The sequence below is a fragment of the Salminus brasiliensis genome, chromosome 3, assembly GCF_030463535.1.
Source record: "Salminus brasiliensis chromosome 3, fSalBra1.hap2, whole genome shotgun sequence".
Lineage (NCBI taxonomy): Eukaryota > Metazoa > Chordata > Actinopteri > Characiformes > Bryconidae > Salminus > Salminus brasiliensis.
In genome coordinates, this window is record NC_132880.1 from 49,094,067 (window position 1) to 49,113,189 (window position 19,123).

The following is a 19,123-nucleotide window of genomic DNA, read 5'->3' on the forward strand; positions in this document are numbered from 1 at the left end:
TATTTCTTTAGTCTCACGTTCAACCAGTCTGCACCAGCACACAGAGCAGGGAACACTCTGGACCTGATCTTCAGCAGACCTGTCCCTGCTCTGGACGTGGCTGTGACTCCTCTGGACTTCTCTGATCACCACTTTCTCTCCTTCTCACTCCCCCTCTCTGCCCCCTCAACCACTACTTCCGCAAGTTCCTCCACTTCTCACCGCAGTCTTCGCTCTGTTTCCCCCTCAGCTCTTGCCTCAACTGTCCTGACCACTCTTCCTCATCTTGACTCTTTCTCCTCTCTCCCACTAGAAACTGCCACAAACACTCTCCTCTCATCTATCTCCACCTCTGTCCACCTTCTCTGCCCTTTCTCATCTAGGTCAGCAAATTGTTCTCCACCTTCCCCGTGGCTGTCAGATGTTCTTCGCAACAACCGTAGAAAGCTAATAACGTCTGAAAGGAAGTGGAGGAAGTCACAACACGAGTCTGACCTCCACTCCTATCAGTCTCTTCTCTCCAGGTTCAGAACGGAAGCTGCTGCTGCTAAAGCATGTTTCTACAGGGGGAAACTGGAAGCATCTGCATCTGACCCACGTTAACTTCTCCTACCTCCTCAACTCTCCTACTCCCCCATCACCCACTACTCTGTCTGCAGAAGATTTTGTCTCCTTCTTTGAAGAAAAGGTTGATACTCCCCCCTTCCTCTACCACCTCTCTAGACACAGTCCTCCTCCTCCCTCTTCTCTGTCCTGCTTCTCTCCTCTTTTCACAGATGACCTCCTACATCTTCTCACCTCTACTAATCCTACCACCTGTCCACTAGACCCTGTTCCATCCACATTGTTTCAAACCATCGCTCCAAACCATCGCTCCAAATGTAAGCAGCACCAAGTCAAACGTTATCTCAAACAGACAAGTTTACTTACTAGTTCTAATATGTGGTTTGCAGTGTTCATGCTGAAAGACCTTCACCCTCATGCCTACTGGAACAGTAATATCTATGAAAGTATATGATTCTCATTTTTTCTTCAAATAATGACACCACTGTGATTCATCTCTTCTTTCGGTTTATTAAAATCATAATGTGAGAGTATGTATGCTTAACTTTTAATCTTTATATTGAATTTTGAAGTGCTGCATCTTGTTCAATTTGTAATCCAGAGAAGGACTGATATTGCCGGAATCAGTTTACTGATTCGACACTCTCTGATCTGTCCTGAAGTGAATGCATTCTGACCCTTTCACTCAGATTAAACAGTGCTAGGTGATTGGAAAGAGGGACTGCACAAACACATATACACACTCACTTTGATGTCCCTTCTTCCTACATCAAGGTTCTTCTTTTGGTTCCAAAAGAATGTTTATAAAGGAGATGTGTAGAAGTGTTAAATTAGTGAAGATCTTTTACTAATTTACTTTTTTAACCTTCTTCACACATTACAACTCTTTTATACAGAGAGAGAGAAAGAAAGAGAGAGAGGTAGTCCTGCTCATTTCCTCACTCCATTCCTTTCCACTCCATTCATATTTCTCTGTATACTTTCTGCTTTACTGCTGGAGATCTGCTCTGGAGAACGATGGAGACACATGAACAAAAAGATCAGACCAGGATCTAGTCCTCTCACTGTTATGCTCCTTGGTTTATACTATTCTAGCTCCTTGGTTTATACTTAATACTATACAACTTTATATTATCAGGATCATAGAGATGTGGGTGTGACTTAGTATATCTAACTTTTGTCACAAAGGCCATCCTAAATGCAGTCAGATGTTCTGCACAGGAACAAAATCTGCCAAGATTTTTGCAGCAGGCCTCATACCAAGGCAGATTTACAGAAATCCAGCATTAAACCTGAGCAAAACAAGCCTGACAGTGTCAATGAAAAACTCCCTAATTGCATAAGGGAGAACCACTGTGAGAAACTGAGACTTAAAAGGAGAACTGCCCAAGCACATAAGCTTCATTTATTATTTATTGGTAACTATATTATTAAATAACTAATATTATTAGTTATTTATGCGTGCATGTATTTATTTTATGAATTATTTAGATTATTATTACTATTATTATTATTATTATTATTATTAGTAGTAGTAGTAGTAGTAGCATATATACACCCCCCCTCAGACCACCCAGTTAATTGTCATGCACACAATGTAGCTTTTCTACATTTTCTGAACATTGCCAAGCTAAGAAAATCATTATCCCTACGTGATAATGAAAATAATTTATGTTATAATGTTATATGTTATGTAGTTTTATTATGTCAACACCCCTGAGCAGAAAAACAGTCCTGGTGGTTTGGTGACTTTTATCGATAAAAGCTCTGAGGGAGTTTTTTTTACTGATTCATGTAAAGCTTACATTTACATTACATTTATGGCATTTAGCAGACACTCTTATCCAGAGCGACTTACAAAAGTAGCTGCTTTGTAACCATGGCAGTTGTAAAAAGCACTATACAAATAAATTTGACATGAGCGCTCTGCACAATCTCCTGAGAATCTGCTGAGAACTCTCTGCACAGTATTGTGAGATCCCTTTGCAGTCTCCTAAAGACACACTGCCCAGTCTTCTGAGAACCCTCTGCAAAGACTGTCTCCACAGTCTCCTGAGAATACTCTGTAGACTCCTGGGTCTCCTTGACAATCTGCTGAGAACCCTCTCAACAGAATCTGTTGATCCCTCTGTAAAGTTTCCAAAGAACCCTTTGAACAGTTTACTTGGAGTCTACTCAATAAAGAGATCAGAGAATGGATCAATGTAACTAGCCAGACATTGGGCTGTCTCACAAAATATTTTATTCATTGTCAATATTTTGTCAAAATAATCTTGCAAAATTGGCCTAGGTTTCTAAGAGTTAAACGAAAATGCAGTATGAACAATATCCCAGAATCCTCATGGAGATAGCCAGAGTGATCACATGACTCATACCCTCCATCCACACTCTCAGTCACCTGAGTACTGATCTGTACCACCTTAAATATTTCTGATTAGCATAATATATAAGCCCATGCTTTAGTCTTATAACCTTGCAAAGTATTGTAAATTATTTTGGCTATTGTTTTTCAAGCCTGGCTTTTTGCCTTTGGACTTTGTGCTTGCCTTTTTTATCTTGGACTCCCAACTGTATTTGTGACTATGTTTCTGCCTCTACACTTTTGATGTGTTCTCGTGTAATGTTTAATCTTCTGTGCCTTCTGAAATTGACTGCAACTTTGGCTTACATCTCTTATATTAAAGCCTCTTTCTCATTTTACCTCTGCAAGTGTCTGATTCTGTGTGGCATGTTACACATTGTCAGTAAACTAAATCCTAAAACTGTGCGAGAAAGTATTACTCTTCATATCAATTTTATTAGAAACAGTTTATTTTAGACCATCATTTTTCTCATAAACTTGTTGGATGGTTTTTCATGACAACTGAAACAAAAAAGGACTTTTTTTTTTTAATCTTGCAAAACACAGTTAGGGCGCCTTGTGTTCCTCTTGTTCTTCTGTAGAACAGTGTTCTCAAGTTCAGATGCTTTTGATGAGATTAAATGATTCAGATGATTCTGTAGAACATCTGCCCTGCCTGTCTTTACACTGTGACAATTTCATGATGAGTGAACAATTAAAAACATGAATGGAAGGGATCATACTTGGGTTCTGCTAGACGAACCCACTGATCCTGGAGTCAGCTGTTGGAAAATTTGATTTACATTTATAGCATTTAGCAGACACTCTTATTCAGAGTGACTTACAAAAGTGCTTCACAGTCTGGGCTTGAAAACAGCGAGCGTTGGACTCTGCTGTTCGGACACCCAGGAGAAGTTCGTTACACCACTTTGGTGCAGAAAAGAAAAAAGCTTGGACGCTCGTCTTTCATAGCTTTTGAGGGATGGCCGGTCAAGCCGAGCTGTACTTGAAGCTCAAAGGGGTCTTGGTACTGATAGGCTTTTGACTATTGCCATCAAGGGGCTGGTCCATTTTTGCCTTTGTAGGCCAGTGTTCTGAGTGAGAAAGAGAAAAAGTTGGTTGTAGACGGAACGTTCGAGAATCTTTGAGAGGAAAGAGAGGAGAAAAATGGATCTGTAATTGCCGATGTCCAAGCTGTCTAGTGCGAGGCGACCACACACCCCCCTGAACATCAACGGCTCTGTTGTGGAAATCGTCCAGAGCACAAAGTTCCTTGGCGTTCACGTCACAGAGAACCGCACATGGTCACTCAACACAAGCTCCATAGCCAAGAAAGCCCAGCAGAGACTAGAAAGCCCTTCTGCGGAGACTGAGGAAAGCTCATCTTCCTCCTCCAATACTCTCTATGTTTTACAGAGGGATTGTGGAGAGCATCCTGAGCAGCTGCATCATCACCTGGTTTGGGAATTGCAATGCTTCAGACCACAAGACCCTACAGAAAATAGTGAGGACAGCTGAGAAGATCATAGGGGTCTCTCTTCCCTTTGTCACAGACATTCACACCACACGCAGGCCATCAGCATTGTGAAGGACCCCACTCATTCTTCACATGGACTTTTTTCACTGCTACCATCTGACATAGAAGTCATTTAGGGCATTAGGGAGGGAAGTATTACTGTTACAGGACGGTGCCATTGTCCTGTAGTTGATTATTGCTTGGATGCCTTGCTACGAAATCCAGACTGAAAGACTTTGTGAATGCTACTGTTGTGGAGGTAGGTACACAGTTGCTGAAACATTACTATGTTACTAGGACCTTGGCTATAAAGAGGAGATTTGATATTGACATATAATACCATGCTCAGGGGGGGCAATCTTTAAAAGATTGCGATATGTATCTAATGCTGAGGCAGTTTACTATGGCCAGCACTGGTTAAATACAGTAAGCAAACTCAAGGTGTCCGGCTAGTCATTGAGGCAGGCTGGCTGGGGTTTCTTTGGGACAGGATGATGGATTGTTTGAAGCATGTTGGAATGATGCCCATCTTCAGTGAGGTATTAAAGATCAGTGCTCTCCTTACATCTCTCTCTGTGATTGTGAACGTGATCTCCTGCCGAGCTCTGGGGATGCACTGCTGGCTGAACCTGTAACACTGTTAGCATTGCTAGCAACCACTAAGCCCAACAGTGTTTCTTTGTACTGTACTTTGTATTTGTATAATGACAAAGTTGAACAGACGTCAAACTTGAGCTAGTCTGAACAAAGCTTCTTGAGACAGTATAAATGCAACAAAATCATTTTATTTGGATATTCCATGATTTCCCTCACAAACACACCGAAATGTTTTCTGCAGTTTTAATAATGAGTGATTCAGGCATGTTGATATTGTATGTGTCTTCACTGTCCTTTTGCATCTGATTTCATGATCAGCTGAAAAAGAGAGAAAAGTCTTAAGCATGAATGAATTTATCATCCTGAATCTGTTCCACAGAAAATGCTTCTAACTTACTTGCATTGGGGGAGCACGTGACTCTCCACACACACTGTGTTTCAAAATCTAAAACATCAAATCAAACAAAAATGTTAGATTTTTGCTCATCCTTTTGTACTAGAATTTCTGTTTTGTTGTGGCTAAGACTGGGCTTTACTAGTTCCTCAGACTACTGAGCTAGAACTACCAAACGGCACCGCCAAAGTATTGCTCAGACACACCTCACGCTTTTTCTCAAAATCAAGGCTTGATTTCAGCAACCAGATCATTTTGGTCAGTGCTGCTTCAGGAGTGATGTCATAGCCAGGAATAACACATGCTTTGTCCAGTATCTGGAATAATGTGAAGCAATATCAGTGATTACTGAACAGGTGAATTATGACTTCAAGGTTGCAGGTAGGGCTGTGTTCATATCTCAGATGGCTAAAAGCAAAAATGCTCAAAATACACTGCATTGTTAAAAGTATTCACTCATGCTTCCAAATCATTAAATTCAGGTGGTTAAATCAATTCCATGGCCACATGTGTATGAAACCAAGCACCTTGGCATGCAGACTGCTTCTACAAACATTTGTGAAAGAATGGGTTGCTCTCAGGAGCTCAGTGAATTCCAGCGTGGTACCGTAATTGGATGCCACCTGTGCAACAAGTCCAGTCATGAAATTTCTTTGCTACTAAATATTCCACAGTTAACTGATTGAACAAATTCAATAATACAGCAAAATGGCAGTAATAATGACTATGACTATGACGAGACATACCGAAGATGAATCATAGATGGGTAGGACGGTGCCCCGGTGCACCTGAGTACAGTTCAACACCAGAACTTTGCTTTTATACGCTTTAACCAGGAGATTCAGGAGCCAATCACAACTTGGAACATTGCCGGACCCATAGGTCTCCAGGATGACACCAGCAGCTCCATTCAGAACTCCGCTCACCTGAAGAAACCCAAAATAGATCACATGACCAATTTGATCTGTAGTGAATCTGCACAACATAAAATGCATGTTACTTCTCGTAATATGTACTAAAAATGAAGTTAAGCCAGATGCACTCTTCACCTGCAGGATAAGGCTGTTCTGACAGCACTCTGTTGCAGAAGCTCTGTGAACATTTGTGTTGTCTTTTTAAGTTTTGTAAATCGTTCTATTGTCTTTTTTTGGAATTATGGTCGCTAACACTTTGCAACTTTGTTAACGCTCTGCATAGAACACCAATATATCTGAAATAGACACCAATCATCCTGCAGGAGATCCAGCTGTTCAGAGGTTGCAGAACTGGAGCAAAAAATTGTAAAAAGCAGTGACACTGTAGGCCTGCAGGTGTAGGCCTGCAGTTTCATGGCCAATATAAAATCTCTACTGAGAAAATGGATGAACTAATGTTCAGTGTAATTGGGCATACCAGGAGTGTAGTATTATGTGTTTGAAGAAGGTAAGGCTACATAGACTGATTTTCGATGCTGTTGTTAACATTGAGAGCTTCCATTTGGTGAGAGTGTAGGAAAGAGAGAAGGTGGGTTAAGGATGCATGTGAACAGTAAGTGAAGCCATCCAGGGAACATTACTGTAAAGAAACTGGCATGTTATTTTGTATAAACAAGTGCTTGATTTCACAGGTACCTCAGAAAACACATGCTTCTGTGGTGTGGAAGGGGGGGGGGGGGGTTGTAACCAATCTGTCATTTGCCTTCACTTCATCAGATGTACTAGGTAGACACTAGAGCCTCACCCTATGTTTTTACAAATCATAGTCAAGTAGGGGAGTTTCAATATTCTTTGTGAACCCATGCTAAGGATATAATATAAGATGTATATAAACATACATCTACATAGTATTGTGATGGGGCCCTTGGCTCATGGGGGTACCAGACACCTGCCTACCTTTGTCCAGTGCACAAAAAAAGAAAATCACCCCATAATTCACTACCAGTACAGTAGTGTAGGTTCAGTCCATAAATATTTACATTTGACTCACATAGTCTTCTGTAATCCCAGGGAAAAATCGCAGGATCCTCACTTCTGCTGGGTCTTTCAGTGTGAACATTCTCTCCACAGTGTGAGTGACTTTGGGGTCCACTTTCTTCAGTTCAATTTTTGATGTAATTACTGAGAACAAGATAAAATTATTAAGCTTTTAACACATGAAGTGTGAATCTTGCTATACACAGATCGCTAATGTCTATATACAGATAGGTGACAAGTTCAAGGTAGATGGCTGTCATGCTGCCATGTACTCCCTCAACTACAATTTCTACAATTATCCTCATGACATCAACCCACCCACCTTAGCCAGTTAAAGTCTGTTCTCCTATTCAAACTTACCAAAATACTGATCATACTGAACAGCTGTTCAGCTTGTTAGTTACCAAATTATTGTTGTTTGCTTTATCATTCACTGATCCCTGTTTTGTTCTACCACTTTCTGATTTCTTGTCTCTCTGGTTTTTGGATTGTTTTATGGTCACTAATTTAGTCTATTCCATGTCTATTCATTTAGCTTTGCTCATTGTGCTGGTGTGTCTCCTACACCAATAATTCCACTCCTTGTATTAAAGTATTCTTAATGTTTTACATCACACAGGTGCTTATTATTATTATTATTACATTGTCACACCATCGCTCATAAGAGAAACTGCATAAGAGAAAAGCAAAAATAAAAAAAACTATATCACAAGCTGCTAGAACAACTTCAGTGCTCCTGTAAGTGCAATCTCTAGAATGCACTGGATAAGAGGTACACGGTTAACCCTCAGTACACATTAGTATCAGCATTCTTTTACTTGCAGCACAGCATGGTAGGCTAACAACTACTCACCTCTCTGGAACCATCTGCAATTTTTCTGTTTCTGCACTCTAAAGAACACTTACATTTAATTGTGGTTTCCAGACTAGCAAGAGGATACACATCAGGGCTGCTAAACGTGTTGAAGGAATCACAGTCTGACTTCACCACTCGGTTTCCTTGATACAGTTTGTTCAGATCATAAAGCATCACCTGTAAGTGTAAAAAATGGTCATGTCAAAACTATATTCTTTGTATGTCTTTCTTCCCATGCTTTACTGTGATGCTGATTCATTAAAGCTTTAATATTTAGATTTTAGTATGTTTTTGTGAGTTTCTGTGACGTGCACAGCAGCCTCAGGAAAACTTAGATAAACCAAAGTAACATTTAAACAAAATAAGCAAACAAAATCTGAACACAGAAATACACATGAAACAAATGATGTCATTAAACATTTTACCCACAAGAAATTGTATTAGTATGTCAGTATGTAGTATGAATAGTTCAAACAAAAGTAATGTACACAGGAAACTTTCGCTAACCTTCTGCAGACTCGGTCTGTCAGAAAAGTACCCAGCCATCAGCATGGAACCAACAAAGTTATCCACACCATTAGTGCGAGGATGAAAGATGGGCATCTAGAGAGTTGGACAATGGAAGAGAAATTCTTTATGTGATCTTCTTTCTGACTGGTAGTTTGAGTAAAACAGATTGAGAAACTGTGGAACAGGGCAGATTGTAAACTTTCAGTTCATCCTACATCGCTGTGCGTAAGTAGAAGAGCAGATTCTTTTTTATGACCTGAACTCCATGGTAGCTCTGTAAATGTTTTACAGATTGACATTTTAGAACACAAATAAACAGAAGTCAGAGGTGTATAGTTAAAGTTCAATGTACCAAATATAACTGCAGCATAAACATCAATCATGAAGAAGAACAAAGCGTGGTTTCATATTTCTCCTGAACGCCCCCTATCAGCATGTGGATCACCAGATCATCTGATTTAACCCCTGATTTGAAAGTACAGAACATGCTTGCTTGGAATGAATTACTTTTAAGCTGGTAGATTTATTAATTATGGTGAATTATTGTTTCAAATATCCATGACATGACACTTTGATGTTTGGAAGATCAGAAGTGGAACATTTTGTAATGCTGTGTATGAAATAACAGCTTCTAAGGGTAAATGGAATTCTGTGTACCGTATCCTATGGACAAGTGGGATACAGATATGTTAAAAATTATAAATATTAAACTTTATGGTAAAATATAAATCTGACCTGTGCTCCAGTAATGATTACAGGCTTCTTAAAGTCAACCAAAATGAAAGACAGAGCAGAGGAGGTGAAGGCCATTGTGTCTGTGCCATGGATAACAACAAACCCGTCATACTGTTCCTTGTTGTCCTGCCAATGAGAGTGTGATGGAGAAAGAAGAAGAAAGGGAGAGCAAGTGAGAGAGAAAAGCTTAGTTAGTTAGAGTTTGTAAGACAAATGTACGACAAAGGATTATTTTGATTATTTCTTATATTTTACCTGAATTTTTTTAGCCATGACATCCCAGTCATCTGGGGTCACATTTGATGAATCAATCGGCTTCAGCATGGTGTCAAATTTGTAAAGAATTTTGTATTCTTGTCCATTAGTTTTAGGGTCATCATCAGCCAGCTGGTGGCTTGAAAGAAAATGTGGAAATGTAAAAAAACAAATGTACACTTTTCAGATTAAGTAATGCACACACTATAGATGAGCAGAAGAGATATTTTAGAGCAGGTAACACTTAGTAACAAATAAGTCAACCCAGCCAGGATTCAAACCCCAGCCGCTGCGTTATGCTCTGCTGCTGTACTACGGCGGCATTTATAAATGCCAGGGATAGAAAAGAAAGGGGGATACACCAAATGGTGGAAAAAATAAAAAAGGCTGTCAGGGAAGAACGCTGAACACCCTGAAAGCTGTGAGGAGAATGCAAACTAAAGACAGAAGGACCTGACAAAGAAAATCCGAAATAAACCAAGAAAGAGGATTAATAATGGGGAAAGCAGAGAGTGTGTGTGCAAATATTAGGCAGGATGAAAACAAGAGAAAACACATACGAAGGGGAGTGAGAGAACTCAACCTTTGCTCAAGATACTGGCTGTCACAAACGCTCAGATTGTGTTAAAGATCCAGCAGTGGGCAACTGACTCTTATATAGCCCAGGTGTTGGGCGTTGGGCTTGAATAGTTGCTGGCGTGACTCTAGGCCTCGCCCTGATGGTCGGAGGGGGCCTTGAACTGGAGTCATGGTGGACCGGACAAGAATGGCGTGTTGGCATTGCTGGACAGTTGTAGGGAATGAAAATTCTACCATTTACACCCTACAGGCTGTACCAACTAGGGTTAGGGGGAATAAGAATGACTATATGAAAGGAAAGAAAGGTTAGCCTTATGCCTTTGGGTGAGTCAGGTTGTTACCTTTCTCAGATGCTTTATACATTATACAAGTGTATATAAATTGTACATAACATACAACAGTGTGTGTTAGATTGTGCAGAAGTGTGTCTATGTAAAGTACGTAAGTTAGTAAAATTAAACTCACTATAGTGTGATGAAACCATCTTGGGTGACAATGCGTTCCTTGACCTGATCCTCAGTTTCTCCAGGTTTCCTCTCATGAAGCACGGTGTGATAAATGATGAAATCCTTGATAGTTTCCAGAGGTTGTGGCACAAGTTTGCCTATATGTAAAATAAAAAAGTAAAATAAATATAAAAATAATTAAATATATACATTTGTCCTGTTTTTAATCCAGATATGAATTTATGTGCATACTCTTAAACACATCCATATGTGTACAGTTACTGAATAACTGCAGTAATGTGAGCTTAATAAATATCTTACCATCCTGGTCTTTTTTCATGCCGAACGTTCCTCCAGTGTAGAGCACATACACCTTTCTTTCCACCGTCATGGTCCCAAGCTCTGCAAAGTTTATTTAATGCAATGAATAGGAGTAAAACAAACAAACAAAAAACATATCCTGTATCCTGTTGTTTAAAGGTTACTATAACCTGCTTAAATCTATTTTATTATGTCCTTTTTAAATGTTATAAATTCGTTACATTCTACATTGTTGCTTATGAAATATTGAAAGACGTAAGGAAGAGAAAGGGAGAAAGTTAAATACATGGCAAATAATACACACACAAAATATTAAATAAAATATTCCTTGTACCTTATATCTGTGTCCTGGATTACTCAAAGAATAAGTGGTGCTATATGAGCAGGTGGACTTTAAAAAGACAGCTGTGGCTCCGCCTATTCGAAAAAAAATATAAAGGGGTGATGACATCATACTGCAAAGACAAACAGTACCTGAAGTTGGGAGGGCTCTAGGTTCAGATCCGTTAGGGATGGGCTGGTGCACTTTTGGCGCTGTAGACCAGTGATAGTTTCTTTTAATCTGATGTGGACATATTTCATAAAGAGAAACTGTTGTTGAGTCATTAAACTGTTTTTTTTAAAGATCAACATAGTATATATTGTTGACCAACTGAGATGCAACAGTAGAAAATGTGAGCTTGGAGTACTTCAGTTACTGCATCATTTTAAGATGTCATCTACTTGAATTATCTGTGAAATTCCCCAGTGTGGGACTAATAAAGGACTATCTTATCTTATCTTATCTTATTATTTTCACACTCACACTCACATCTGCATAGCTCCCTATTACAGGAAGATGAATCAGTGCTAGAATGTGTCATTCTTGATTCAAGTTGAATACTGATTATTTTATGCCTTCAAAAACAGTTGATGATGTTGAATGTTGATGATGATTGTTGAACAGTATCAGAGTGTGGCTGACTGACAACAGGCTAAATAAAAGGAGAGAGAGGTAACACAGACACAGGAACCCCCTGGAACACTGGCATCCATCTGCTCCATTGTCCACAAACCTGAGTGATCATGTGCAAGCAGCGAGACGACAGCTCCTGCATCTCAGTGTGCTACAATGCCGTGTGTGCATGAACCCCTGGACCTACAACCTTTATCTAAGGGGAAACATTAATTACCAAAAGCTAAACTAAACAGATGAGTTTCAGCCTAGATTCATGCACCAGCTTCTCAGCATCATTTAAGGAGAGTACATTACACAATTTGTCAATAGTACACAGATGGAAGAAGTCAGATGTGTGCAAATATGTAGCGGATGTGTGCATCAAACAAGAGAGTAATGAGTAATGAAAGTGTTCATTTATGTAAACACATTGGTGATAATCACTTAAAAAGGATCTAAACCAAGTAAGGGCAGATCCTTTACAGTGGCAGTTCTGGGAAAGTGGGCAAGTACTCTCTCACAACACGCTTGGACCCGCCTTACAGAAGGTGAGTAAAATGATTTGTAGAAACTGTTCATATAATTGTGCCTTGTTAGTTATAATTAGGATAATGTTTCTGAGAATGTGTTGCATATTAATTAATTTCTATTTAAAGCTATATGTCTGATGTTCAGCTAGCCAGATAGGTACTATATTGATTCTGAAGGAAATTAAGGCAAAGCTCTAATCACAGCAATCCCTTAGTGGTGTTACTTAGTGTTAGAATCAGTGTCAGTGCATACCCATGATTGTGGGATAGACATGGGATTTAGGCCTGTACGACACGTAGGCCGTAGCTTGTGTTTCATATGATCTAGACATAACTTTTAGTGACAGTCTTAGTGGATGAACATGTCTCCAATTTATCTGTTGTTTAGACTCGTCAACCCAAGATGTCATGACCGTCCTTGGGGCTCAGAACATATTGTCTCTATTATTCTATCACATGATTACGTAATGGCTATGTGTGCCTCTCCTCTTTTCAATGTATATGTACTCTGCCTTTCTGAACAATAAATGGGAAATCATTTGAGTACAGACCGGTCTCTGTCATTCTTTGAGTTCCCCCCAGCTGGTTGCAGGATCGGGAAGGACGGAGGGCTTCATGCTTGTACAGCTCTAGTATTGAGGTCGAACCAGAACTAGACTATGAACAGATGGTTTTAACAATCTGGTGTCAGAAGTGGGATACTGAGTAATTATGACTGTTTTTTTTTTATTCCATCCAGTTGCCTGCACAGTATCTCATTTTAAATGTTTGAATGTCATACCTAACCCTGTAAAGGCAGAGAAGGCAAATAAGCCTCCGCTTTAGGTGGAGCTAGTGAAATACTCTTGTTACAGGCATGCTGGGAATTTTCGCACCGTGCAGGAAATATATTTTGTGTACACTGTGGGAAAGGAGAAAGTCACTCCTTGATGTCCAGGTTGGACTGGTAATCTTAGCATGCCTGGGTTAGGCTGAGTACGTAGCATTTGTGAACTGAAGCCTCCCTCCTCCGCATTCCTGGTTCATTGTTATCATTCTTGTGTTTTGTGTGTTTTCTACAGTGTATCACAAAAGTGAGTACACCCCTCACATTTCTGCAAATATTTAAGTATATCTTTTCATGGGACAACACTGACAAAAATTAAACTTTGACACAATGAATGAAATAATAATAATAAATATACAGCCTTTAATCTCTAAACCACCGGCAACAAAAGTGAGTACACCCCTTAGTGAAAGTTCCTGAAGTGTCAATATTTGGTGTGGCCACCATTATTTTCCTCAACTGCCTTAACTCTTCTGGGCATGAAGTTTACCAGTGCTTCACAGGTTGCTTCACTGGAATGCTTTTCCACTCCTCCATGATGACATCACGAAGCTGGTGGATTTTCGAGACTTTGCGCTCCTCCACCTTCCGCTTAAGGATGCCCCAAAGATGTTCTATTGGAGACATGGCCAGTCCTTCACCTGAGGGCATCATGCTCTGCTTCAGTATTTTACAGTACATATTGGAGTTCATGTGTCCCTTAATGAAATGTATTTCCCCAACACCTGATGCACTCACGCAGCCCAAGACCATGGCATTCCCACCACCATGCTTGACTGTAGGCATGACACAATTATCTTTGTACTCCTCACCTAATTGCCGCCACACATGCTTGAGACCATCTGAACCAAACAAATTAATCTTGGTCTCATTAGACCATAGGACATGGTTCCAGTAATGTCCTTTGTTGACATGTCTTCAGCAAACTTTTTGCGGGCTTTCTTGTGTACAGACTTTAGAAGAGGCTTCCTTCTGGGGTGACAGCCTACATGGCCAATTTGATGTAGTGTGTGGAATATGGTCTGAGCACTAACAGGCTGACCCCCACCTCTTTAATCTCTGCAGCAATGCTGACAGCACTTCTGCGCCTAACTTATAAAGACAGCATTTGGATGTGACGCTGAGCATGTGCACTCAGCTTCTTTGGACGACCAACACAAGGTCTGTTCAGAGTGGACCCTGCTCCTTTAAAATGCTGGATGATCTTGGCCACTGTGCTGCAGCTCAGTTTCAGGGTGTCTTCTTATAGCCTTGGCCATCTTCATGTAGCACAACAATTCATATTTTAAGATCCTCAGAGAATTCTTTGCCATGAGGTGCCATGTTGGAACTTTCAGTAACCAGGATGAGAGAGTATGAGAGCTGTACTACAAAATTGAACACACCTGCTCTCTATGCACACCTGAGACCTAGTAACACTAATGAGTCACATGACATTTTGGAGGGAAAATGACAAGCAGTGTTCAATTTGGACATTTAGGGGTGTAGTCTCTTAGGGGTGTACTCACTTTCATTGCCGGTGGTTTAGACATTAATGGCTGTATATTGAGTTATTTTGAGGGAAGAAAAAATACACTGTTATATAAGCTGCACACAGGCTACTTTTCATTGTGTCAAAGTGTAATTCTGTCAGTGTTGTCCCATGAAAAGATATACTTAAATATCTGCAGAAACGTGAGGGGTGTACTCACTTTTGTGAAACACTCTAGCAATTTCCCAGCTCAATGTAAAGAAATACAAAGTGTCCAAAATGATTTGAAAAAAATCTCTTTATATGCCCTTTATATGAAAATGTTAAGACTGTTTTTTCCATCTTCTTAAACCTCACTCTTATGGACAACAGGGTTATGGTCCAACAATAAAGCTAATACATTATTTGGATGGTACACCATTTGGGTATAATTTCAGTCAAAAATAATATAACAGTTTATATAATATAACAGTAATGTGAGATTGCATTCTGCTATATTTGCATGGTCTGAATGGCAATCAATAGACACAGGAAAAACAAGCTTTACTCAAGATATGTAAAGTCTTTTCACAGATATGAGTTTTACACCATCACTGTAAGGTGTCTGTTGTCTTTAATGGGGGTATACATGAAAATATTACACCTCAGCCTCTGAAATCTGTCACACAAGACACTTTATCTTGCTCATTCTGTGGCTAGACCCAACTCCCTCAACAGAGGTAGGCAGAGAGAAGGTGGTTCACCCAGTAGAGGCTTGGTTTCTGATCCCAGAGGTCCGTGTTTAAATCGAGGAGCATCCATCCAGGTACAATTGTGTTGTGTATGCTATCGTTAGTGAACGTACCTGAGCGACTGTGTTGCAGAAACAGTGATGATACCCCTTTGACTTGTTCAATGTGTCATTTGTTTTGTTAATTAAAGGGACAAGTTGGTTGACTGTGGGTTTATTTTTGTGTTAACTACAGATTCAAAATATATGCACCGTGTATATAATATTATACAGTGTGGATTATACAGTATGAAACAACATTAGCAGCAAGGTTTGATTCTATTGCACAAGCTATCTGCCAAAATTGTGTCCAAACATTGACATACAAGCTTACCATGATATCAAATTTTCCAGCTTGTCTTCTGTAGGAAAATGCCTTGTAAGCGTTGTAGGAATTTGAGATCTCACATGCAGTTGATGGACAGAAAAGTCATAGTTCTTCTTTCACAGAAAAAACACTCATAGGTTAAATGGAGTAATGTGTAAACTTATGACTTTTAAAAGCTTCATAGCACTAAAGGCCACTCTACACTACAACATTGAACAGCCTCTAGCCACTGTCGTCATTTCTTTTGTCTCTATTTGTCCAATCAGCTAATAAGTACTTTAAGAAATTATGCATAAATGAATCCAGCTCCATAGTCAATAGAAAGGCAAAGTACAGCCTTTATTTTTCCATAAAGTGTACAAAGGATATAAACTAATGACTAAGGCACTATGTGACATAATGTGTTAGCCTGAGACAGCCAGCACTTCCCCAAAGCTGTCTAAACAGCCTGGCTCTGCTTGTGTCTATAAACAATCCTTATGCATGATGCATGCTTATGTCCAGGGCAAAGGTCCCGTTTTTGGATACCTAGGTAGGTCTAGGCTTTTTGCGTCTGCTTATGTCTTACGCCATCACATGTTTTTTTTTTAAAAAGAGTGCTGACTCCCACAAAACTGAGAACTGAGAACCAAGCTGTTCACATCTACTTCACCCCAAACTGAGCCCCTCCCTATTTCGCAAGGGCTTTACAACAGTTTAAGTGTGAGACAGGCTGGCTGTGTCAGCTATATTTTTGTTTAACATGTTTTAATGAAAATAACCATCACCACCTACTGTAATAAACTGATTTTGGTGGAAACTATAACAACATAACGACAGCGACGATATACACTTTATATTACCTGAACCTGTAACTCACCTCATCACACAAGTGCTGCTGCTCCTGAGTAGCAGGATGCTCCTCACTCCACTCTGAGGACATTCTGCTTCACTGTTGGAGACCTGCTCTGGGGAACAATGGAGACACTGTAAGAGAAGGAGCTGAGCAAGTTTTATTCCAATAGTTCGCTCCACTATTTATACTGTCAGGATCACATCTAGATAAAATGAAATAAGTGGGTGTGGCTTAGCATACCTGAGTTTCAACACAAAGATTATCACATTTAGGAAATGAACAGAGGAGCACAATAAAAACCAGCCCCACATGATGTACACAGCGGAAATTCAATTACCCAAGATGTAGTCTGTTTTCTTCTATATTTCTTTCTATATTTCTATTTACATGTACAGGCAACAGCAAACCACACAGCACAAAGCTAATGTTCCACCTTAAAATAGCACCGCATTTACATCCTGTAATGTCTGCGTAAGTTAAAGTATATAATGGGAAATTCCAAGAAGAAATACGGCCAGTTGTGTTTTTTACAGTGTTATTGATTACTGCATTCAATAAGATTAGGCAACTTGCACCTGAAGAATTCAAAAGTTGCAGAAAAATACCTTGGCATTTCAAATTGTTTATTGACAGTAATAGTAATTTATTAGAATTGATAATACCATTCCAAAATCAATGCTGTTGAAATGTCACCTTCATCCTTGTTCATCAGGATACACCCCAAATGATTAGCTGCTAAAGATACTGTACCTCATTTTTTCCCACCTTTCTGTTCACTTTCCCATGTACTGAGAGTACCCAGTTCTAACTGATCCATCCTGGTACCGCCGGACCTGGCTCTCCACTACCCTGCTGCTTGCTATCCTGCTCTGGGTCCTCAAATTGATTTATCCTCACCTTACTGCATGACTGTGCTTGTGACTGTTTATCTGCATGGATTTTCACTCACGTTTGACGGCACATTTGTCATATTCTCTTAATTCAGTATTGTTTTGCTTTTTGGGTTCTCCTTTTGAGTCTTTTCCACTGTTGCCACTGGCTTCCTTAAAAGAGACTCGTACCGAGATCTCTGTAAAGCTGTTTTGTGAAAAACTTCCTAAAAATACATCTGAACTGAACTGAATTGAAGTTCTGTGCAGGCTTCACAGTTCTCAAAGGTAGAGGTTGGAGATTGAGTAATAGAACAGGGGGTTTCAAATCCAGTCCTGGGAACCCTTTATTCTGCATATTCTGTAGATTCGCCTTCCATCACAAACCTAATTCAGCTAATCCAGGTCTTTCAAAATCACCACACTGTAGAACTACTAATCAGGACACTGTTGCTTAGTCCATGACCAACTGCTCAGTCATTTCAACTCAAATACACACTCTGAATGAATAAAAGCACAAAAACAATGTTAAAGATCAAGATGTACATTTGAAGATTCATATTTAAGTCTCTGAAGTGTTTGGATGTACTGTATTAGTCAGTAGGAGGCATGAAGAACTGAATGATGCTTGGTTCCTACGTAGTTACCGGTGGGCTTTGAAGCAGTGTGAGAGTTTCACTTTTGATGTCACTTTGACTGACAGTTTATTTTACACCATGTTATTATCATTACAAATCTTTTGAATTTGAACTGTGGGACTAATAAAGGATTAGTTTCTTTAGGTTATCTCATCTCATCTAAATAATATTTCAACAGGATTTATTTTCTCTGAAATCTTTTGAAACGTGAGAGTCGTGAGAGTATACCGTTACTCAGAACACGCCCTCCCCCAGAGCGATCCCGGGCCGTCACCCACAGGCTCATATTTATGGACCTCCGCTTCATTTCCTGGTCATTTGTGTTTTGCCATCTTGTTTGCCACGTTCTATTTTGTTCCTCATTCTGGCTCTAAGTTGCTGCACTTTGTCCTTTCATAACACCTTATTTTGTATTTAGTTGAGTTTAATAAACAACAATCTTGCTTTCTTCCATCTCTGCGAGTGTTTACCTTTATTATTCCTCTGTTTTCATGCCTTTTGGATAAGAGGATTCACTCATGCCCCCAGGTATTAGCAGCTTTTGGCTTTTAGGTGTTATACTGCAGACAAAATCCACCTAAAGAAGCTTTGTAAATAATGATTAGGTCAGGATACTCAATAATTTGTGAGTGAGTTCACAGAGTTCACTTTATTTCCCAACATTACAGGAAATGCATGTTAAATAACGAACATTCTTATGAACTAGTTAATTAATTACAAAGATTTGGAAACCCCTCCCCAGCTCTTTAACACCAGTATGTGTCTTAAATAAGTACACACTGATTTAGGTATTAGGCATGCGTCTGATACACAGATTAAAGCTACTTAATCCTATAGATACTCCAGAAGCACATAGTGATATATGAGGTATTAAT

The 19,123-nt window shown here is 39.6% G+C and overlaps 1 protein-coding gene across 1 annotated transcript; it reads right to left on the reverse strand.

Annotated features, from left to right (window-relative positions):
• Nucleotides 1-5,165: 5,165 nt before the first annotated feature.
• Nucleotides 5,166-11,425, reverse strand: LOC140552291 (L-asparaginase 1-like). Its single transcript, XM_072676468.1, has 12 exons — nt 11,380-11,425; nt 11,046-11,126; nt 10,744-10,882; nt 9,700-9,838; nt 9,445-9,570; nt 8,707-8,802; nt 8,250-8,376; nt 7,357-7,487; nt 6,138-6,317; nt 5,598-5,708; nt 5,395-5,442; nt 5,166-5,315 (listed from the first exon to the last, which is right to left on the reverse strand). Exons 2-12 carry the CDS (start codon nt 11,113-11,115, stop codon nt 5,283-5,285), a joined length of 1,200 nt encoding a protein of 399 aa, XP_072532569.1. The 5' UTR covers nt 11,116-11,126; nt 11,380-11,425; the 3' UTR covers nt 5,166-5,282.
• Between the last annotated feature and the right edge of the window lie 7,698 nt (nt 11,426-19,123).